This window comes from Apodemus sylvaticus, chromosome 3 (genome assembly GCF_947179515.1).
Source record: "Apodemus sylvaticus chromosome 3, mApoSyl1.1, whole genome shotgun sequence".
Lineage (NCBI taxonomy): Eukaryota > Metazoa > Chordata > Mammalia > Rodentia > Muridae > Apodemus > Apodemus sylvaticus.
The window spans coordinates 61,511,926-61,535,532 of NC_067474.1; the positions used below are offsets into that span (position 1 = coordinate 61,511,926).

Consider the following 23,607-nt stretch of genomic DNA (forward strand, 5'->3'; position numbering starts at 1 on the left):
ACTTACGATGATATTTTCCAGTTCCGACCATTTGCCTAAAAATTTCATGAATTCATTGTTTTTAATTGCTGTATTCCATTGTGTAAATATACCACATTTTCTGTATCCATTCCTCCATTGAGGGACATCTGGGTTCTTTCCAGCTTCTGGCTATTATAAATAAGGCTGCTATGAACATAGTGGAGCATGTGTCCTTATTGCATGCCGGGGTATCCTCTGGGTATATGCCCAGGAGTGGTATAGTAGGGTCCTCCGGAAGTGTCATGTCCAGCTTTCTAAGAAACCGCCAGACTGATTTCCAGAATGGTTGTACTAACTTGCATTCCCATCAACAGTGGAGGAGTGTCCCTCTTTCTCCACATCTTTGTCAACACCTGCTGTCTCCTGAGTTTTTAATCTTAGCCATTATGACTGGTGTGAGGTGAAATCTCAGGGTTGTTTTGATTTGCATTTCCCTAGTGATTAATGATGCTGAACATTTCTTAAGGTGCTTCTCAGCCATTCAAAGTTCTTCAGATGAAAATTTTTTGTTTAGCTCTGTACCCCATTTTTTAATAGGGTTATTTGGCTCTCTGGTGTATAACTTCTTGAATTCTTTGTATATATTGGATATTAGCCCTCTGTCCAATGTAGGGTTGGTGAAGATCTTTTCCCAATTTGTTGGTTGCTGTTTTGTCTGATTGACAGTGTCCTTTGCCTTACAGAAACTTTGTAATTTTATGAGGTCTCAAGCAATATACAGCAAACCAGTAGACAACATCAAACTAAATGAAGAGAAACTTGAAGCAATCCCACTAAAATCAGGGACTAGACAAGACTGCCCCCTCTCTCCATATCTTTTCAATATAGTACTTGAAGTTCTAGCTAGAGCAATTAGACAACATAAAGAGGTCAAAAGGATACAAATTGGAAAGGAAGAAGTCAAACTATCACTATTTGCAGATGATATGTTAGTATACTTAAGCGACCTAAAAAACTCCACCAGAGAACTCCTACAGCTGATAAACAACTTCAGCAAAGTGGCAGGTTATAAAATCAACTCAAGCAAATCAATAGCCTTCCTATACTCAAAGGATAAGCAGGCTGAGAAAGAAATTAGGGAAATGACACCCTTCACAATAGCCACAAACAATATAAAGTATCTTGGGTTGACTCTAACCAAGCAAGTGAAAGATTTGTATGACAAGAACTTCTGGTCTCTGAAGAAGGAAATCGAAGAAGACCTCAGAAAATGGAAAAATCTTCCATGCTTATGGATTGGCTGGATTAATATAGTAAAAAATGGACATCTTGCCAAAAGTAATATATAGATTCAATGCAATCCCCATCAAAATCCCAACTCAGTTTTTCATAGAGTTAGAAAGAGCAATTCTCAAATTCATCTGGAATAATAAAAAACTCAGGACAGCTAAAACTATTCTCAACAGTAAAAGAACTTCCGGGGGGAATCAGTATCCTGGACCTCAAGCAGTACTACAGAGCAATAGTGTTAAAAACTGCATGGTATTGGTACAGTGACAGGCAAGAGGATCAAGGGATTGGATTGAAGACCCAGAAATGAACCCACACACCTATGGTCAGTTGATCTTTGACAAAGGAGCTGAAACCATCCAGTGGAAAAAAGACAGCGTTTTCAACAAATGGTGCTGGTTCAACTGGATGTCAGCATGTAGAAGAATGAGAATCGATCCATTCTTATCTCCTTGTACTAAGCTCAACTCCAAGTGGATCAAGGACCTCCACATAAAACCAGACACACTGAAACTAATAGAAAGGAAACTGGGAAGAGCCTTCAGGACATGGGCACAGGGGAAAAGTTCCTGAACAGAACACTAATAGCTTATGCTCTGATCTATTTTCTACTGAGCACTGCTCTAGCAGTCACTCTGGGTATTTCCAGGGATATATGTTTCTTTTCTCCCCAGCGCTCGAGTCTCAGGACTCAGCTGTCCCTGGACAACAGGACAAGCCAGGCAGTTACTACGATTTTGAAACTGGAGTTGAATAGGCTTCCTTTCTTCTGTGGAACAAGGACATCTAGCACTAAGAAAGATTTTTTATGACTGATTTTATAAGAAAATGAAGGTGCTCGAAATAGTTACTGTTTAACTTGTTGGAGAGACAGCATGGTCTTCCTAGAAATGTCCTCAGCCCCACTTCTCTACAGACAGCTGACAGGGAACCTGTTGGGAACAGACCTATCAGAAGCTCACTTAGAGATTCTGGTTCTGTTGATTTCAGCGTTCTTTGGTAAGGATGGTGCTTGCACGAAGTCTACCCACTTCTGTAAGCAGCACACATGCACAGAGTAAAGCCTGACAGGGACTTGGAGGGTGGCTTCCATGATCTTACTTGGAGACAGAGGGAACACCGGATCTACTGTTTTGTTTTTACAAAGGATGGTTGGTTAGGGAAAGAAGCAACAATAGAAAAGATATAATGTGGCAAACAGTATGAAAGCAAGAAAAGTAGACAACATTTCAGACAGAGGAAATCAGCATGGAGGGCAGGGAAGGTAGTAAATCAGGGCGGGCGGGTGGGCGGGCTGGCAGGCAAGCAAGCAAGCAAGAAGCAGCTTCTTAATTGGAGGTGATAGAAAGGAAGTTACACTAGGTTATTGTGAGTTCAAAAGACTTTAACTTGATTTTTGCTTTAATATATTTATGAGCTTTATCTGGCCTCTGGATCTTTGACCTCTGTCCTAATTGGCACATGTTAGGAAGGGATGGATTGCATCTAAGGCATCATGCTGTCTTCTTCTATGAAGGACAGATGCTGCTGTGTCCTTTGGCCCAGTGTTTGCACCCAGTGTCTAAGCAGGTTCTGTATGGTGCAGTTAAATATGGAAAAGATATATGTCTTGCTTACTGCTGAAGTGCAGACCAAGAGGGCTTTGATTTAGTGCATCCTAGTTCCCTAAAACTGTCTCTCAAGGACACCAGGCTCTTCGCCTGTGAAGCCTGTCCAGAGGTCTGCAGTGACACAGATTCCCCTTGGGTGTGTTTCTTACCCTCTTTCAATGTGGAAATTTTTCCTTAATACAGAATCAAGAGCAAACCAGGAGCTGTGTGCCTCTGCTGTGTGTCATCTGTTAGTGTTATACCATCTGCCCCAAACAGGGGCCTGAGCCTTCTCTTGTTCTTGCCACGCATGTATTTTGTATCCTTTTATTGTTCTTAGCTTCTTCTCCAGCCTCCGCTCATTCTGGCTCTTCCTTGCGTGCCTCTCCTTGTTTCACACCGCTCTTTTGGGTTCCCTTGACTTTCCTCCCTTCTGCTCCCTTTCTGCTACGTGTCTTAAAGATTCTTCACCTTCCATACTATGCCCTACAGTCATCTTTGGTTCCTTAGATGTCACTTTTCTCAGGTGAGATTTATTTGCTGTTATAGTATCATAAATTCACCTTTTACAAGATGAAAGAGTATCTTTAAAAGAAAAAATCTTATAGTATAATTTATGCTGTGGCATCATTCAGCCTTTTTCTTCAAAGCTGATAAAATTAACTCTCTCTAGGGCTCACTAACCACTGTTCCTCTCCTCTGGAGCCGACTGCCAGCCACCACACTCAGGTGTGCCCTCTCACAGAGCTTATTCCTACCACAGGGCTTCATGTTGCCATGTCAGAATTCGTCCACAAGAAGTAGTGTTTCCATTCTTTCCTCTACCCATTGAAAGAGGAAAGATTCATAGGCCACTAACTCAGTTAGAGCTCCCTTCATCCCATTCCTACACATGTACTTCAATGGTGTCAGCCCTTAGTTTGGCTGTCGCTCCTGAAAGAATAGAAAATACAGCCTAACTCCAGCCTTCTAAGGAGCCCCAAACACTTGATATTCCAGAGCCCACTCTTTGTGCTCTTTGTTAGAAACTAGGTCAAAGGTCACATTCCAGAGCCTGCCCTTTGTTTTTTTGGTTTTTTTTCTTTATTGATATATTTTTATTTCAAATGATTTCCCCTTTTCTGGGTCCCCACTCCCCACAAGTCCCATAAGCCCTCTTCCCTTCCCCTGTTCCTCCATCTACCCCTTCCCACTTCCCTGTTCTGGTATTCCCCTATACTGTTGCATTGAGTCTTTCCAGAACCAGGGGCCACTCCTCCATTCTTTTTGGACCTCATTTAATATGTGGATTATGTCTTGAGTATTCAACGTTTCTAGGCTAATGTCCACTTATCAGTGAGTGCATACCATGATTGATCTTTTGAGACTGTGTTACTTCACTTAGTATGATGTTCTCCAGCTCCATCCATTTGTCTAAGAATTTCATGAATTCATAGTACTCCATTGTATAAATATACCACATTTTTTGTATCCATTCCTCCATTGAGGGACACCTGGGTTCTTTCCAGCTTCTGGCTACTACAAATAGGGCTGCTATGAACATAGTGAAGCATGTGTCCTTATTGTATGCTGAAGAATCCTCTGGGTATATGCCCAGGAGTGTATAGTAGGTTCCTCAGGAAGTGTCATGCCCAGTTTTCTGAGGAACCACCAGACTGATTTCCAAAGTGGTTGAACCATCTTGCAATCCCACCAGCAGTGAACTAGTGTTCCTCTTTCTCCACATCCTTGCCAACACCTGCTGTCTCCTGAGTTTTTGACCTTAGCCATTCTGACTGGTGTGAGGTGAAATCTCAGGGTTGTTTTGATTTGCATTTCCCTAATGATTAATGATGTTGAACATTTCTTAAGGTGTTTCTCAGCCCTCCGAAGTTCTTCATGTGAAAATTCTTTGTTTAGCTTTGTACCCCACTTTTTAATGGGGTTATTTGGTTCTCTGGGTTCTACCTTCTTGAGTTCTTTGTATATATTAGATATTAGCCTTCTGTCGGAATTAGGGTTGGTGAAGATCCTTTCCCAATCTGTTGGTTGATGTTTTGTCCTTTTGACAGTGTCCTTTGCCTTACAGAAACTTTGTAGTTTTATGAGGTCCCATTTATCAATTCTTGATCTTAGAGTGTAAGCTATTGGTGTTCTATTCAGGAACTTTTCCACTGTGCCCATGTCCTCAAGGGTCTTCCCCAGTTTCTTTTCTATTAATTTCAGTGTGTCAGGTTTTATGTGGAGGTCCTTGATCCATTTGGAGTTGAGCTTAGTACAAGGACATAAGAATGGATCGATTTGCATTCTTCTGCATGCTGACCTCCAATTGAACCAGCACCATTTGTTGAAAAGACTATCTTTTTTCCACTGGATGCTTTCAGCTCCTTTGTCGAAGATCAAGTGACCATAGGTGTGTTGGTTCATTTTTGGGTCTTCAGTCCTATTCTATTGATCCACTTGCCTGATATTGTACCAGTACCATGCAATTTTTATCACTATTGCTCTGTAGTAAAGTTTGAAGTCTGGGATACTGAATCCCGCTGAAGTTCTTTTACTGTTGAGAATAGTTTTAGCTATCCTGGGTTTTTTGTTATTCCAGATGAATTTGAGAATTGCTCTTTCCAGCTCTATGAAGAACTGGGTGGGGATTTTTATGGGGATAGCATTGAATCTGTAGATTGCCTTTGGCAAGATGGCCATTTTAACTATATTAATCCTGCCAATCCATGAGCATGGAAGATTTTTCCATTTTCTGAGATCTTCTTCGATCTCCTTCTTCAGAGATCTGAAGTTCTTGTCATATAGGTCTTTCACTTGTTTGGTTAGAGTCACACCAAGATACTTTATGCTGTTTGTGGCTATTATGAAGGGTGTCATTTCCCTAATTTCTTTCTCAGTCTGCTTATCCTTTGAGTATAGAAAGGCTACTGATTTGCTTGAGTTGACTTTGTAACAAGCCACTTTGCTGAAGTTGTTTATCAGCTGTAGTTCTCTGGTAGATTTTTTTGGGTCACTTAAGTATACTATCATATAATCTGCAAATAGTGATAGTTTGACTTCTTCCTTTCCAATTTGTATCCCTTTGACCTCCTTATGTCGTCTAATTGCTCTAGCTAGGACTTCAAGAACTATATTGAAAAGATATGGAGATTGGGGGCAGCCTTGTCTAGTCCCTGATTTTAGTGGGATTGCTTCAAGTTTCTCTCCATTTAGTTTGATGTTGGCTACCGGTTTGCTGTATATTGCTTTTACTATGTTTAGATATGGGCCTTGAATTCCTGTCCTTTCCAAGACTTTTAGCATGAAAGGATGCTGAATTTTGTCAAATGGTTTTTCAGCATCTAATGAAATGATCATGTGTTTTTTTTTCTTTGAGTTTGTTTATGTAGTGGATTGCATTGATGGATGTCCTTATATTGAACCATCCCTGCATCCCTGGGATGAAGCCTACTTCATCCTGGTGGGTGATCGTTTTGATGTGTTCTTGGATTCGGTTGGCAAGAACTTTATTGAGTATTTTTGCATCGATATTCATAAGGGAAATTGGCCTGAAATTCTCTTTTTTAGTTGGATATTTGTGTGGTTTTGGTATCAGCGTGATAGTGACTTGTAGAAGGAGTGGGTAGTGTTCCTTCTGTTTCTATTTGGTGGAATAGTTTGAAGAGTATTGGTGTTAAGTCTTCTTTGAAGATCTGATAGAATTCTGCACTGAAACCATTTGATCCTGTGCTTTTTTTTTGGTCGGAAGCCTATCTATTATGGGTCTGTTTAGATGGTCTATTTGATCCTGGTTTAATTTTGGTATTTGGTATCTGTCTAAGAAAATGTCTATTTCCTCCAGATTCTCCAGTTGTGTTGAGTACAGGCTTTTTTAGTAGGATCTGATGATTTTTTGAATTTCCTCGGTTTCTGTTGTAATATCTCCCTTTTCATTTCTAATTTTGTTAATTTGGATACTTTCTCTGTGCCCTTTGGTTAGTCTGGCTAAGGGTTTATCTATCTTGTTGATTTTTTTCAAAGAACCAGCTTTTGGTTTTGTTGATTCTTTGTATGGTTCTTTTGGTTTCTACTTGATTGATTTCAGGCCTGAGTTTGATGATTTCCTGTCTTCTCCTCCTGGGTGAATTAGCTTCTTTTTGTTCCAGGGCTTTCAGTTCTTCTGTTAATCTTCTAGTGTATGCTCTCTCGAATTACTTTTTGGAGGCACTCAAAGCTAGTAGTTTTCCTCTTAGCACTGCTTTCATTGTGTCCCATAGATTCATGTATGTTGTGCCTTCATTTTCATTAAATTCTAAAAAATCATTGATTTCTTCCTTTATTTCTTCCTTGAGCAAGGTATCATTGAGTAGAGTATTGTTCAGTTTCCATGTGTATGTGGGCTTTCTGTTGTTTTTATTATTATTAAAGACCACTTTTACTCCATAGTGATCTGATAGGAGGCATGGGATTATTTCAATCTTCTTATATTTGTTGAGGTCTGTCTTGTGAGCAGCTATATGATTGATTTTGGAGAAGGTACCATCAGGTGCTGAGAAAAAGGTTTATTCTTTTGCTTTGGGATGAAAAGTTCTATATATATATCTGTTAAATCCAATTGGTCCAAAGCTTCAATTAGTTTCACTGTCTCCCTGTTTAGTTTCTGTTTTCCTGATCAGTCCATTGGTGAGAGAGGAATGTTGAAGTCACCCACAATTATTGTGTTAGGTGCAATGTGTACTTTGAACTTTAGTAAAGTTTCTTTTATGAATGAGGGTGCCCTTGTATTTGGAGCATTGTATTTTGTCATGTTCAGGGTTGAGAGTTCTTCTTGTTGGATTTTTCCTTTGACCAGTAAGAAGTGACCTTCCATGTCTCTTTTGATGACATTAGATTGAAAGTCAATTTTATTTGATATTAGAATGGCAACTCCAGCTTGTTTCCTCGGACCATTTGCTTGTAGAATTGTCTTCCAGCCTTTTACTCTAAGGTAGTTTTTGTCTTTGACACTGAGGTGTGTTTTCTGTATGCAGCAAAATGTAGGGTCCTGTTTATGTAACCAGTCTGTTAGTCTATGTCTTTTTATTGGGGAATTGAGTCCATTGATGTTCAGAGATGTTAAGGAGTAGTGGTTATTGCTTCCCATCATTTTTGATTTTAATTTTATACTTGTGTGGTTATCTTCTTTTGGGTTTGATGAAAGAAGCTTAATATCCTGCTTTTTCCAGGGTATAGTTTCCCTTGTTGTAATGGTGTTTTCCCCCTATTATCCTTTGTAGGGCTGGGTTTGTGGAAAGATATTGTGTAAATTTGGTTTTGTCATGGAATATCTTGGTTTCTCTATCTATAGTGATTGAGAGTTTCGCTGGGTATAGTAGTCTCGGCTGGCATTTGTGTTCTCTTAGAGTCTGCATGAGCTCCTCCCAGGATCTTCTAGCTTTCATGGTCTCTGGTGAGAAGTCTGGTGTAATTCTGATAGGTCTTCCTTTATATGTTACTTGCCCTTTTTCTCTTACTGCCTTTAATATTCTTTCTTTCTTTAGTACATTTGGGGTTTTGATTATTATGTGACAGGAGGTATTTCTGTTCTGGTCCAGTCTGTTTGGAGTTCTGTAGGCTTCTTGTATATTCATGGGCCTCTCTCTCTTTAGTTTAGGGAAGTTTTCTTCCATAATTTTTGTTGAAGATATTTGCTGGCCCTTTAAGTTGTAATCTTTATTCTCATCAATGCCTATAATCCTTAGATTTGGCTTTCTCATTGTGTCCTGTTTTTCCTGGATGTTTTGGGTTACAAGCTTTTTGCACTTTGCATTTTCTTTAACTGTTGAGTCCATGGTTTCTATGGTATCTTCGGCATCTGAGATTCTTTCTTCTATCTCTTGTATTCTGGTGTTGATATTTTCATCTATGGTCCCTGATTTCTTCCCAAGGTTTTGTATCTCCAAAGTTGTCTCCCTTTGTGCTTTCTTAGTTGTTTCTATTTCTGTTTTTAGATCCTGGAAGTTTTTGCTCAGTTTCATCATTTGCTTGTTTGTGTTTTCCTCTAATTCATTGAGAGATTTTTGTGTTTCCTCTTTCATGACTTCTGCCTGTTGATCAAACTTCTCCTGTATTTTTTTTAAGTGACTTTTACATTTCCTCTTAATTGGCTACAAACTTCTGACCCATATTGTCCTGAATTTCTTTAAGTGATTTTTGCGTTTCCCTTGTAAGGGCTTCTAGCTTTTGATCATTTTTCTCCTGAATTTCTTTAAGAGATTTATTTATGTCCTTCATGTGTTCCTGTAACAGCATCCTTACCGGTGCTTTTAAATCCAACTCTTGTTTTTCTGATGTATTGGGGTATCCAGGACTTGCTATTGTTGGGGAATTGGGTTCAGATGCTGCCATAAAGCCTTGGTTTCTGTTAGTAACGTTCCTACGTTTGCCTTTAGCCATCTAGTTCTCCCAGGTGTTAGATGGTCTTATTGTCACTGGATGGTGCTTCAACCTACTGTGGATCTTTAAGGTTATTTCTGCAACACTGGATGACTGGGTTTCCTCTGGCACAGATATCTGATATGCTGCCTTCCTCTTTTGTGCCTTTGGAGCCCTGCTCAGTCTTGCCTCAAGCAATGTTATACTTGGGTTGTCAAGGTGAAGGAGGTGTTCTCTGACTGCTCTGTTATGGGGCGAAGATGGTGTGGTGGGGGGTCACTTCCTCTGTTGATTCTCACTTAGGACACAGGTCCTGGGACTGACCGGCTTGCAGATGAACCGCCTATGTGCTCAGTTCCTGAGTGCAGGCAGACCCCTGGCGGTTTGCACCCCCAGAGATCTAAAGCTCAGGGTGATCCAGTACCTAGTGATGCTTTTCTGTCCCGGCAGGCAGTGAATATGGCCGTAGGGAATCTCTTCCTCTCCTGCTCTCTGGGCAGGACACAGGCCCCATGTCCAGCGGACTGGCAGACAAACCACCTATGTGCTCAGTTCCTGAGTGCAGGCAGACCCCTGGTGGTTTGCACCCCCAGAGATCTAAAGCTCAGGGTGATACAGTACCTACTGACCCTTTTCTGTCCAGGCAGGCAGCGAATATGGCTGCTGGGAATCTCTTCCTCTGCTGCTCTCTGGGCAGGACACAGGCCCTACGAAATGCCCTTTGTTTAGAGCTAGCAAAAAGGCCTTGAATTAGGTGATCCTGGCCCCACAAGGTAACTGGAAATGAGCTAAGCTTATCTTGCTTCTGTAAACTGCTTACGCCATTACTCCTATCCAGGAGTTCACGCAGCTATAGACATTCAAGAAAATAGGAAACTAATTGGTCCACTGAGCATGGGCTCTGATAATTGAAACTGGCCTAAAAACTATGAAGTGGTACAAATCGATTGACTCACATTTTGCGGGCTCTCCATGCTAAGAAATGATTGGTTTGTGATTCGAGGGCTTTGTTGTAAACTTAATAAAAGCTGTCGCAATTCGGCACTTGGGATTCACAGTCCTCTACCCCTCGAGGTGTACGGCTGTGGAACCCAGAGTTCTGGAATAAAGAAATCCTCGTGTTATTGCATCGAGACTGTTTCTCTCGAGTGATATGGTTGTCACCTTCCGTGGGGTGCTGGGGCACCCTCAGTTTTTGGGGGTCTTACACTCCCATCAGTTTAAATCTCTTCTCTAAAAACTTTAAACTCCTATATGGATGTACTATAGAATACTTACAGCATGAATGTACTCCTAAACAATTACACTTATACACTCATGTACCACAGTAGATAACTGTGAGCATTCTAGAAGGCTCTGTGGCCTCGTCTCAATTCCCAACACTGTCCTCCCACTAGAGACATCTCCATCCTGACATTAATGGCAGGCACTTACTGTCTTCTCTGTATAACATTGCCTCCAACTGAGTCCTGCACTTAACTCAGCCTGCTTCCGAGCACACTGTGGAGACTGAAGTAAGCAGACTGTGTCTTCGTGACTGGCTTGCAGTCTGTTGCCTGTAAATACCTTGTAATCCATGTCTTGAAGTGGGTCTGTTTAGTACTAATTGTTGCTGTGTTATGTTCCGACAGATTTAAATTGCCACATTTTCCTGAGACATTCTGTACCTTGTTTGTGAGAGTGCATGAGTTTGCTCTGGATATTTTCTTTCCTTGTTGAGTTTTGATATTAAGGCTTTGACCTTTGACCACTCCCATGAGGGATTTGTGTAATTTCTTACAGTATTTTGTAAAACTGACCACTGACAATTACTGCTGGTTTTGGTTTGTTTAAAAACAGTTTGGTTGCTTATCGTTTAACATGGGGAAGGGAGAGGCAGTAGAGTTTCAAAAAACATACATTTATTTATTTATTTATTTATTTATTTATTGTTGGGTTTTTTTTTTGGATTTGGTTTTTTCGAGACAGGGTTTCTCTGTATAGCTCTGGCTGTCCTGGAACTCACTCTGTAAACCAGGCTGGCCTTGAACTCAGAAATCCGCCTGCCTCTGCCTCGCTGGGATTATAGGCGTGCGCCACCACTACCCGGTGTATTTTCTTTCATCATAGTTGGGTATAGTGTTCAGTGCTTATAATCTCTGATTGAGACCCTATCTAAAAAAAGATCTGGCTCCAGTCAGCAAGAAATGTAAATAAAGAATGTATCTAATAAAAAAACATTAATATTTAAGTGACCATTTAGGTTTTGATTTTATCAGTTTGATAAATTATAGTTTTATGGAAAATCATCTATGTCATCTAACTCTTCTAATTTATTGGCATAAATTTGTTCATAGTTTCATTTTTTATTATTGTTGGTTTTTTTTTTTTTTTTCTGTTTTGAAGATAGGGTTTCTCTGTGTAGCCCTAGCTGTCCTGGAACTCGCTCTGTAGACCAGGCTGGACTTGAATTTAGAGATCTGTCTGCCTCTTCCTCTGCTTCTGCCTCTGCCTCCTCAGTGCTGGGATGAAAGAGGTGCACCACCATGCCCAGTTTATTCATGATTTATTACCATTTTAATTCTCTAATATTGTAGTGATGCCCTCTTCATTATGATTTTGGTTATCTGTATCTATTTTTAAAACTACTGTTGTGAGGTTTATCAATTTTATTACTCTTTCCAAAAATAATTTTGGCTTTCTTAATTTGTGGTGTATCCATATATTTTTTCTCCTTAAGTTTATTCACATCTTTGTAATTTTCTCCTTTTTATATTTGCCTTTGTTTTTATATTTTCTAGGTTCTTGAGATGGATATTTAGCTTGCTAATTTTGGGGCTTTCTTTTCTTGTTTTTCAAATGAATGTGAAAGGAATGCCCAGAGAAAGCTGTCTGTGCCAGCTGAATGAATGGGGGCTTACTGTGGAGGAGATAAGCCAGGCTGGGGGGGGGGGTCTGCAGTTGGTTTCTCATGGGTGGGGGAGTGCAGAGTATGAGGGAATTCAAAAGCCTGAGTAGGCTTGGGCAAGCATCTGAAAGGAAAAGGACAGAAGAGAAGGGAAACAAAGGGAGCTAGCTGCTTTGGTATGCTATTGCTGTGAAGACACACCAAGATAATGGCAACTTTTTAAGAGAGGCATTTATTTAATCAGGGTTTGCTTGCACTTCCAGAGGTTTAGTCAGGCAGCCAGAACAGGGAGAGCCACTGGGCCTTGATTAGGTTTTTGAAACCTCAAAGCCTATCTTAAGTGACACACTTCCCCACAAAAGGCCATGCCTACCCCGACAAGGCCATACTGCCTAATCCTTCTCAAGTAGTGCCACTCCCTGATGTCTAAGCATTCAAATACATGGTCCTATGGGGACCATTCTTATTTAAACACTACAGGGACCTACCCAGCTGAAAATCATGGCAGCCCTTAGGGACTGCCTAGCCTGTCTTTCTTGTTGGGAATTGGTTCTAATGTTTTGATTTAATTGGGAAGCTGTGTGTCCAAACGCTGAAGAACCTTGTCCCCAATTGGTTTTTGATTGATCAGTAAAGATGCCAGTGGCCAATAGCAAAGGGAATTGGGATAGGTCGCTTAGATTTGCAAAGGCAAGGATGCAGAGGAGGAGAGAGGAGAATCACTATGACAGGGGAGGGGAGAGAGGGGATAGTGTGTGTGTGTGTGTGTGTGTGTGTGTGTGTGTGTGTAGGGAGGACCGGCACAGAAGCGTCTTCTGCAGCATAGACCAAAGGGTCTCACAGAAAGTGAGGGCAGAAAAAATTAAAGGTAGATTTAGAAGGTGTTGTACCAGGAGTACAGGAGGGAAATCCTCCCTAGCCACGGGAGGATTAGGACTGCCCAGCCTGTAAGTTGCCAAGACATTCAAAAATAAGATTGTGTGTGTGTGTGTGTGTGTGTGTGTGTATCCAAAGAACTGCACGTTGGGTAGGTACCGTAGTTGGAAGTGCGACCCTCTGGGAGCATAAAGCCAAGTGGCCACACTACATTCTCTAATATATGTGCAGTTGAAAAAGTATATTTCTAACTCTTGTTTTACAGAACACTGTTAAGTTTTAACATGTATTACTTTTCTTTGCATTCAGACGATAGGATTTTAATTTTCATTGTGATTTCTTTCTTTACCTACAGACTATTTAAAACTAACTTTTTTCCTAGTAGACATATACTGTGTGTGTGTGTGTGTGTATGTGTGTGCGTGTATTTCCTTTAATGATTTCAAATTTAACTTTATTATGCTCAGAAAGCATGCTGTGTATGTCAATGTTTTTTTGTGAAAGTTGCTTTATTGTGTGCTTTTTATATACATATTTTGTTTGTTAGGTTAATGTTCTAAGCAACTTAAATCAAGCTATGTGATTGTTCACACATTCTTTACCTAACATTCTCTTGCCAATTATTCTATTAGCTACTGCAGATTTTAAGACCTTTCATTATTATCATGGATTTCTTTAAAAGTTTTGGACTGGGGAGATAGCTCAGTGAATAAAAATATTTACCATCTAAGCATTAGAAGCAAAGTTTACATACTGTCTTAGTGTTTCTATTGCTGGGAAGAGACACCATGAACTCTTATAAAGGGCAACATTTAATTGGGGCTGGCTTACAGGTTCAGGAGTTTAGTCTATTATCATCAAGATGGAATGCATGGCAGCATCCAGACAGGCATGATGCTGGAGGAACTGAGAGTTCTATATCTTAATCAAACTGCATCCAGGAGAAGACTGTCTCCCTCACAACTAGGAGGAAGGATTCAAAGTCCACCCATAGTGACACACTTCCTCCAACAAGGCCACACCTCCTAATAGTGCTGCTCTCTGGGCCAACCATTCAAACCACCACAGTTACCAAGAACTCACATAAGATAGGCAGGCATGGTCATGGTGGCCCCTTGTCACCCTAGTACTTGGAAGGCAGAGACAGGAAATGCCTAGAACAGACCGTCTGGCTGGAATAGCTGGAATCAGTGCATTCCAGTTCAATCAGAGACCCTGGTTCAAAAAATAAAATGAACAGACAAGGAAAACACTTGATAGCAAATTTGTGCTACACCACATATACATCAGCCCACACATACACCCCCAACACACCCAAACTTGCACACTCATACATACACATGTAGGAGGAAAACAGTCATGCTTCTGTCCATTTTTGTATTATATGTAGTCTGTCTGTCTGTGTTATTATATATTTCTGAAGAGAATCTCATTATAAAGTGACTCTATGTTTCCGGTGAACTTTAGAGTCTGTCTATCTGACAGTAATGTTTCTGTAGTAAGTTGTTCTTGGGAGAGGGATGTTAGGGTTTATGTGTTTTCTTTCTTTTTTCTTTTTTTCTTTTTTTTACTCTTAGTTTGAACCATTTTGTTTTATTTGTATTATTTGTATTTTATTTTGTTTTAAATGTATCTTTGTTTATCCTATCTGAAAATAATCATTATTTTATAAATAATATTTTAAATACTATTTAATATAATTGGTGATTATATCTTTTGTCCTATTATATACTTTCTTTTTAATATTTTATCTTTTAAATTTTATGTATAGGATGTCTGTCTATATACCACATATTTGCCCATGGAGGCCAAAAGAGGTCATTAGATCCCCTGGAACTGGAGTCTAGACAGTTGTGAGCCACCATGTGGGTGCTGAGAATTGAACTTGGGTCCTCTAGAAGAGCAGGCAATTCTCTTACCTGCTGAGCCAACTTTCTAGCGAATATTGTATGTCTTTTTCTTCTGCTCTGTTGGTTTTTGTTTCATTTTCACTTTTACTTTACTTTTTGGAATTTTATACTTTTATTAGAATTTATAAAATATATTTGTGCTTTAGCAATACAGATAATTTGGGTCTTTAGAATATTTTAGTTCCGTATTTGCCCACAAGATAAATGCTAGTTGTATAGCATTTATTGTGTAGTAGTTACATGTAATAAAGGCAGAGTTACTACATAAATTCAAAGTTTAAGGGTATGGATTCTAGTCTAGCCAGGAGAGAGATACGGGAAATTGAGAATTGTGTGTCTCTATATTAGACAAATTGTAATCATTTCCATTCATGACCATTATAGCAAATTATTCTGAGAAGAAACAGGTCTTCCGTTGAGAGATGGTGCTGGTAATATTTCTCTTTTTCATTTATAGCAACTGCGCTCCAATATCCGAGAAATGGAGAAGCTTTGCTTGAAAGTGCACAAGGATGATCTGGTCCTTTTGAAGCGAATGATAGATCCTGTCAAAGAAGCAGCAGCCACAGCTACAGCAGAGTTTCTCCAGATCCACTTGGAATCTGTTGAAGAACTCAAGAAACAAGTCAAGGATGAAGAAGTGTTCCTTCAGCCTTCTCTGACCAGATCCACAACTGTTGATGGTAACATACGTCTTACTCTTGATCCTACTTGGCACAGTTAGCAAAGGCTCGCCTCCTTGGGTGTAATGAAAAGAGAGAGGCCCTTGTAGTCTTGCTAGGCCAACTCCAAACAGACATGTGTATGCTGGAAATTTTACAAGATAAGATTGTGTGTATTGGAACTTTGCAGCTTCAAGTACCTGCTTGCTTATAATTAAAAAAGAAAAGTTTAAGTTAGTCCTAAAGATAATGTTGTCCTTGTGTGCAGTGTGCACCTGTCTCCTCCCCAGTGCAGGCGGGCTGCCCGGTAGCTGTCCTTGTATACAGTGCACATGTCTCTCCTCTCCAGTGCGGGGCAGGAACTGTTCTCACCAGGCTCCAATGTCACTGTTTGATTTCTCTCCAAATAACATGAAAAATCTATGGTGTGTTCATGCTGTCAACTTTTGTGAAGTAATATTCTAAGGAACAGGCCTATGAGCACAGTTATGTCTTTTTTTTTTTTTTTTTTCTTTTGGTTTTTTTCGAGACAGGGTTTCTCTGTAGCCCTGGCTGTCCTGGAACTCACTCTATAGACCAGGTTGGCCTCAAACTCAGAAATCTGCTTGCCTCTGCCTTCCAGAGTGCTGGGATTACAAGCGTGCGCCACCACCTTCATAGTACTTCAAAATAGCTGTTTTTTGTTTGGTTGGGAGGTTTGATTTAGATTAAGTCTTGTAAATAACTAATAAGGTTTTTGTAACTGGGTTATCTCCTAGGAAGCTTAAAGCCAAATTTTTAATCAACAAAAATTAAATTTGTGAAGTTTGTCAGCTTTATTTTATAACTGCTGCCCTTGTTTCCTTTTCTGTTGTAATTGTTTACCTCTTATTTTTAATTTATTACATCTCATAATTTATACACTTAAAGAGACTTTTAGTCCTTATGAAAAATAGGGCTGAAATGAATTAGAAGTTAAAGTGAGAACTTAAGGGAACTGTAGCTGGCCATGTTTCCTTTTTAATCCCCCAGGCCACTCTTGTTACCTGTCCCGATCTCTAAATTAAAATGGGGCACGTTCACTGCTAATGATTAAGCACTTTGCAAGGGGATGCAGAACATTTAGACTGCCAGGCAGAGTTTTGGGGTAACCTTTTTTGTAGTCTTTGTACCTTGCACAGTACACAAACAAATAAGTAAATACATGACAAAGACAACTTCTCAAACGTGTTGCAGTAGAGCTGGACATGGTACTGCACGTGTGCAGTCCCAGCACTGGGAAAGTTGGGCTAGCGTGAGCAGTTGGGACTTCAAGGCCATCCTGGGCTACACAAGCCTTTCCTTATAAACCAGATCAAACCAAAACATAAAATAAAATAAATAAAAAAGTGCTTCTGCCTGTGTGTAGGGATATCATGATATTCTCACAGTTCTGTGTTATCACTGACATGGTACAGAGGAGGTTGCGTCTGCCACTGAGCAGGAGCCGCTGCTCTCTGGCCTTCTCTGCCTGTGTGCTCATGGACTAGCTTCTGTACCGAGACCTCATGACTGTGCTGACCACAGTAACAGTGAAGACAGTGGCATTTTCTGGAGAGAGGAGTTGGTGTCAGCCTCCTGTCATTTAGCTTCAAGTGGCTCATTACTGGTGTTTGCATCTGAAGCAACATACTTGAATTCATCCAGGATTTCTATTACAATAGTAACATAATAATTGCCTTTAATTTGCAATTGTGTATGTTTATCCAAGTGCAACTATTTGTGGCCTGGCACTTAAGTATATATTATTGGGGAGTTACCTGGTCACCCACTCCCAGTCACTTACCCTTTGCCATAATTGGAAGGCTAGTGTGAAACCCAAGACCTGGGAGATTAGAGGAAGCATGTGCACTAAAGAAATGAAAACAATTAGGGCAGAGGCAGAGGATGGGGGCAAGAAACAACATATGAAACCAACTTTCAACTATATTGATTCTCAGACCTCTAGATTCATGGAATATCAGATGGTCTGAGCATATGATTGTGACTGGAGAGCACAGTGCTGATGTGACTAAGGCCACACACTCAAGGTGTAGCTGACACCAAGCAAGCGATTCTGACGACAAGATTCTGACTGCTTACTGTCTTACCCTAAGTCCACTGTCCATGCAAGGCAGGCTGTGACAGCACTGAGCATGTCACAGGAAACAACTACTGGGTTGCCTTCAATGCAGAAACTCTACTAACAAAGGAGGAGGATGAGAGGAACACAGGCATGAGCCTTCGCGGGCTTCCGAGGACTGGGCGTGTGCTGTGCTATCTGCTAGCTGTGACCTCTTGTCACTCTGCGTGGCTTTGTCCTGTGTGCACTAGTTTCTCCATATTTTTGCTTTGCTTACCCATTATAGTAGTGACATCCTGTACATAGAACTATGTGCTGTTTGCAGAGAAGTTAAATGTCTTAAAATTCTTTGTGGATCTGATGCTAAACACATTGACTAGAAACAGAGATTCAGGAGTAGTCTTGCCACACTCTGTGAGTGAGATAAGTGATACAAAGATAGTTTCCATGTAAGGATAGAGATAATGAGTTGAGTTGGGTGTCTTACATTCTCTGGGAATGGCAGAAGCTTAGGGTGGCTGTGGTTTGTGCTGTTTCTTTTGTCCTGATTCCGAGAGTTCCGACAGCCAGTCTCTGCCAGGCCTGCTTGACATGGGAAGCTCCCTTGTGTTTCATGTGTCAGCGTCCTCATCCCTCTCCCTGCTCCGCATCAAGAGGGATGCCGAGCCTATCCATCTGATCTGCATTCAGAACGGAGGCTCATGCATTTGGGGTAGGGCAGTGCATCTCTCCAGCTTCTGTCAGTCTGCCCATCCGCACTTCCAGCACATGATCTCAGTGGCACAACAGGAAGGGAATTTTAGTCCATTTTCAGCAAATACCCTCAAAAGAAATGATCTCAATCTTAAAGCTGCTGGAAACTTCAGACCAGCGTGTGGAATTGGATATGTTACTAGATTTCTACCACTGGTGTCTGCATGCACTGAATGGTTGTGCAGAACACAGCGCTGTTTTTGTCTGATAGTATTCAGAAGCTACATCTCCCATCAATGGTAATCTAAATATCCTCTTCTATATTAAGGTGTGAATTAGAAGTCATTTTATTTTGATAGATTGGTTTATGTTCAATGATGATCAGCAAATTAGTTTCATTTTTAAGGTGTCAAAACTTGAAAAGTTTAACTTGAAAAGTCACATTCCTTAAAATTAACTATATATATAACTATATATAATTATATAACTATAATAATAATAATAATAAACTTTGAATTTATTTAGTTTTGTAGTGAAACACTACTAATGCCATGAAGATTAGTAGAGATGTCATATGTACTAGGCTATATTTCTTGGTAGAACCTTTGATGTTCACAAGGTATTAAAAAAATAAAAGAGGGGGAACAGAATATAGTTAGATAGCTTATTTATTACTTCAACAGGAAAGAGTTAAGGGTCTTAAAGTTTATTTAAATGTATAGCCAGTAATAAGGTTTTACCCCCCCCCCACCTGTACATGTTTGTAAGAGTTCATAGTCAAAGAATAAACATTAAGGTACAAGATGATTAAGTGCATTGCAGAAGTTGTAGAAGTTGTTGAGTTCTTTCTTGACAGTCATGCCTTGAGTTGATTTGTGATGTTCTCAAAGTTGTAAATTAGCAACAAGGTTTTCCATGGAAAAGAAAGTACGCCTATGTTGTAACAAGTGAGATGGAAATGACCTAATCATTTCTTTTTTGTACTGACAGAAATCTTTTGTTTGTTTAAAATGTCAGATACTTATCCTCTCTATTTTTTTTAGATAATGCATTTTGTATTATAATCTTTCCTTGTTTTGTACCTATTTTACTGGAATCTTCTCTAGACTATAGCTTAAGATCTTTAGTGTGTGCACAATTACAGAGTTCTGCTTATATCCTCTTTCACACTGATCAAGAAATTACATAGAATTTAAAGTGAAAGAAAGGTCATAGGTTGATTCATTTATCTTGATTGAAATGAAAATTAAAATAAATTAAACATTTGAAAAGATTGGCTCTTTAGTGATATAAAATGTACTCTGCCTGATTATTTTGTTCTTTAAGATAAAAACATAGACACCCACATGCATACAGATGGCACTAAGACAGGAAGGTGGGAAGGGAAGTATTGGAGATTCCAGACGGAGTAGAAGGGGCCTTGGATTGGGTACAATTAAGATATAATATTGTGGGCTGGAGAGGTGGCTCAGAGGTTAAGAGCACTGACTGCTCTTCCAGAGGTCCTGAGTTCAATTCCCAGCAACCACATGGTGGCTTGCAACCATCTGTAATGGGATCATGCTGCTTTCTCCATCTAGTGTTTATATTCCTCTCTTCTTTGCCTGATGGTTTCACGTTTTCCAGAAAGTTTGAACTCCCTGGCATATCAAGCCGAGTTAGAACGCCCTCTGAACTCTTATCTCTATTATCTCTAATGTGCTCTACCCCTCTTTTAAGATCGCCCTTTTATGTCTGATTCTTCTAGAATGAAAGCTCTTTGAGAGTCGTACTCTGTACCATCCACATTTTCATCCTTTGTACAGACAACACATAATGTTGAACTATGTGTTTAAACTAGCCACTCGGACTAGTGGGATGGCTTAGCAGGCAAAAACTCTTGCCACCAAGACCTGAGTCTGATCATGTAGGAGGAACCTTCTCCTATTCCATTAAGTTGACCTCTTTCACATGTGTATTGCGGCACAAGTGCACACACAATAAATAAAACATAATTTTAAAAAATGGATGATGACAGGTGTTTTGAGCTTTAGGTAGACTGAGCAGAGCTTCTGGAATCCTCTCTGCACCCCTACTGTTGCCACGCTAAGGCTGAAGATTGTCCTTTTGCACTGGATGTATTGTTTAAGCCTCCCAACTGGCTTTTCACTCAGTTTTCTCACCTGATAACTTCATCCTTAATATGTTCTTCACACTGTGGCTAGGTCTGATTATGGCACATTCCACCTTCCAAGTAGTCTCTGGTAGTGATCATGTGAGAACGACACAGCTCTTGGAAAAGTTGCAATGCCCTGAAGTACTCTCACCGTAGACAGCCTCAGCCTTTGCTTCCTTCCTCCCACAGTTATGCATCAGCTAGACTGCACATCTTCCAGCTTCAAGCCTCTATACACATTGTTGTCCTTGAGTTACACACTCTGGACATTGCACCCACTCTCCATTTGTCTGGTTTTCTCTCCTTCTCAGGCTTCAAGTCAGGATTTGATGCCTGTCCTACCCTTACATAGCACATCATACTCACTTGTGCCAGTCTTGTCAGATAATACTGACTGAATTTGACAGTTTATGCCTGTACTACAGGTTCCATTGAGCTCTCCTCATGACAGTAGCAGTGGCAGCAGCAGGGACAGATTCTGTGCAAAGTAAACAGCAGCTTACTGTACCAGCAGAACAGCAAGTCTCCAAACCAGGATTCTAATACTATCTTTTTTATCAGACCCACAGTGCTAGCTAGCCCTGTGGTATTGCTACTACAGGCTTGGTTTTATAGCCTACTGTTGTGTCTCTGTTAGGAGTGCAACTTGCTTGAAGATCCAGAAAGACTTAAAGGTAAGTATTTGTGGTGCAAACTGCTTTGTAATTACAGTGATACTTAATAAATAGTTTTGAGGGTTGGAAGCTTTTTAAAAACTAGAAAAGTAGAAGAAACCATGGAAGTATATGGAGGAAGAGTAACTCTAAGCAGAGTTACAACATGTCCAAAAATATTCACATGGCAAATGTGCTCAAGGAAGACTGATGATAATTGCCCCAAACATGTAACTCCATCCCTTTTCTACTTAACCCAAAGTGCCCTTCCACTGAGCTTAACTTCAGCCTACTTTCCTACTTTAAAATAAGGTATTTATTTATTTATGTATTTATTTATTTACTTATGTATTTATTAGTGTGTGTGTGTGTGTGTCTGTGTGTGAGAGTGAGAGAGCTATGGTGTATATGTGTATGAGAGGGAGAGAGCGCTGTGTGTGTGTGTGTGTGTGTGTGTTGTGTGATCTGTGGTGTGTGTGATCTGTGGTGTGTGTGAGCTGTAGTGTGTGATGTGTGAATTGTGGTGTGTGTGTGTGTGTGTTGTGTTGTGTTGTGGCATGTGTATGGAGGTGAGAGGACAACTTTGTCAGGTTTCTTCTCTGCATCTATCTGTGGGTTCCAAAATAGAACTCAGGATGCCAGGTTTGCTGCAGGTGCTTTACCTGCAGAGCCAGCTCACCTGCCCCACTTTCCTGCTTCTGACACTGTTCTGTCATCCTTATTACTAAGATAGCTAAGTCAGAGCCTAAGAATTATTTAGCAGCAGAACATGTTATACCTAGTGCAGCTGCCGTGGTGTCCAATGGAATACTGGCCAAGTAGTTCCCATTGCCACCTCTTCCATTCCCAACACTTCCACTCCATTCAGACAGGGCAAGTGTGTGTATAGTCTCGCTCAAAACCTTTGCAACTACTCACTCAGAGAGTAGGCTGTCCAAGGGTGCATAGTGTTATTTTCATATATTGATTTATTTACTTTCAACCTGAGCTGAATTACATGTATTCTGTATACCAGTTGTCTTGTGGAGCCAGTTTGTGGCCCCTCCTTTCTGAGAAGCAAACTCTAACCAGGTCTGTGTCCATCTAGGAGTGCTCCACACTGGGGAGGCTGAAGCTGCTCCTCAGAGTCTGACTCAGATATATGCCTTGCCTGAAATTCCTCGAGACCAAAATGCTGCTGAGTCCTGGAAAACCTTAGAAGCGGTATGTTAAAAAATGTATATATGTGTGTATGTTTATGTGTATGTGTAACTGTGAGATGTAAAAGTAAGTAATTTCCTCTTCTTTTCTCTCTCTTTTAAGAACTTAATTGAGCTTAGCCAACTGGTCACTGATATGTCCCTCCTGGTGTATGTAAGTATGTAACTGAGTCTCAGAACCAATCAGTCACTGTCTCTTTGATTAGAAATTCAATAGAAGTCACACATTTGTAAAATACTTGCTACATGTACATGAGTTTTGCCTCTATGTATAAATGTGCAATGTCCATAGAGGCCAGGAAAGGGCACCAGATGCCCTGAAACAGCTGTGGACAGCCGGTTTCGAGCTGCTGAATGGGGGCTGGAAATCTAACTTGGGGCCAATGTAAGAGCAGCAAGTGCTCTCAACCACTGAGCCTAGATTATAATTTTAAGAATGGTATTTAACTGTTGTATACAGTCCTTAACTTGTAGATCCAGTCAGTCAGTATTATGGAAAAAATCCTTTGCTAAATTCTCTCGGCATTGGAAGTCTGACAAAGTTGTTTATAGACATAAAGCAAGTCCACTTTCTGTCTTTTGGAATTCCATAGAAGGAAGAAGAAAGCTGGGACTCCCAGTCTCAGTTTTCATGCATGATAACCAAATGCAAGAATAAGAAGTGTAGAGAGGCATCATCAGCTCCAAGAAACAGCATTGTATTCCAGGGGCAGGCATGGCTTTTCAAGGAACAGTATTAAAACTACCTCCACAGAGGCAGCATTAGAAAACTGAGCATGTGCTTAGAGAGCCCCAGGGCACACCAGAACAGGTGAGCCAGGACAAAACATGGTGAGCTGTGTGGACCGTCCCACAGTGTTAAGTGTGCTGTTACAAAAAGCCTGCAGGGCCGGGGGCAAGCAAGAATGGTGAGAGCCAAGTTGTGCTGGTACCGACATTTGATTGCTTTAAGGGCCTGAGGAGCCTGTTGAGATGTGTGATCAAGCTAAACTTCTGCGTTCCAGTCTGCCTTGGAAAGACTTTTATAATGGTGAAGGGGAGGTCACAGGCAGGGTGACTAGTTAGGAACAAGCTACAAGAATTTAATCTATGGGTAGAGTGGTAATACCTACCTGTATAATGTAAAGGATGCTCAGAAGACTTGAGGATCAACCTGGAGGAAGGTGAAGTCACAGACAGGATACTGTCTATTTGTATTCTTTGTTATAAGGCCCGAATGAATCTGTTGTTTTCTGTAAGAATGATAGAATGGTGTATCGTATAAGCATGCTCATGAG

At 40.4% G+C, this 23,607-nt stretch overlaps 1 protein-coding gene across 2 annotated transcripts in view; it reads left to right on the forward strand.

Moving 5' to 3' along the window:
* The window catches only part of Stx17 (syntaxin 17), a 60,361-nt gene that overhangs the window by 24,344 nt on the left and 12,410 nt on the right, over positions 1–23,607 (forward strand). For both annotated transcript variants that reach the window (XM_052176471.1, XM_052176472.1), the window contains exons 5-7: positions 15,346–15,571; positions 22,219–22,334; positions 22,434–22,484. In XM_052176471.1, the coding sequence (XP_052032431.1) occupies positions 15,346–15,571; positions 22,219–22,334; positions 22,434–22,484 (393 nt within the window). The remainder of the gene's footprint in view (positions 1–15,345; positions 15,572–22,218; positions 22,335–22,433; positions 22,485–23,607) is intronic.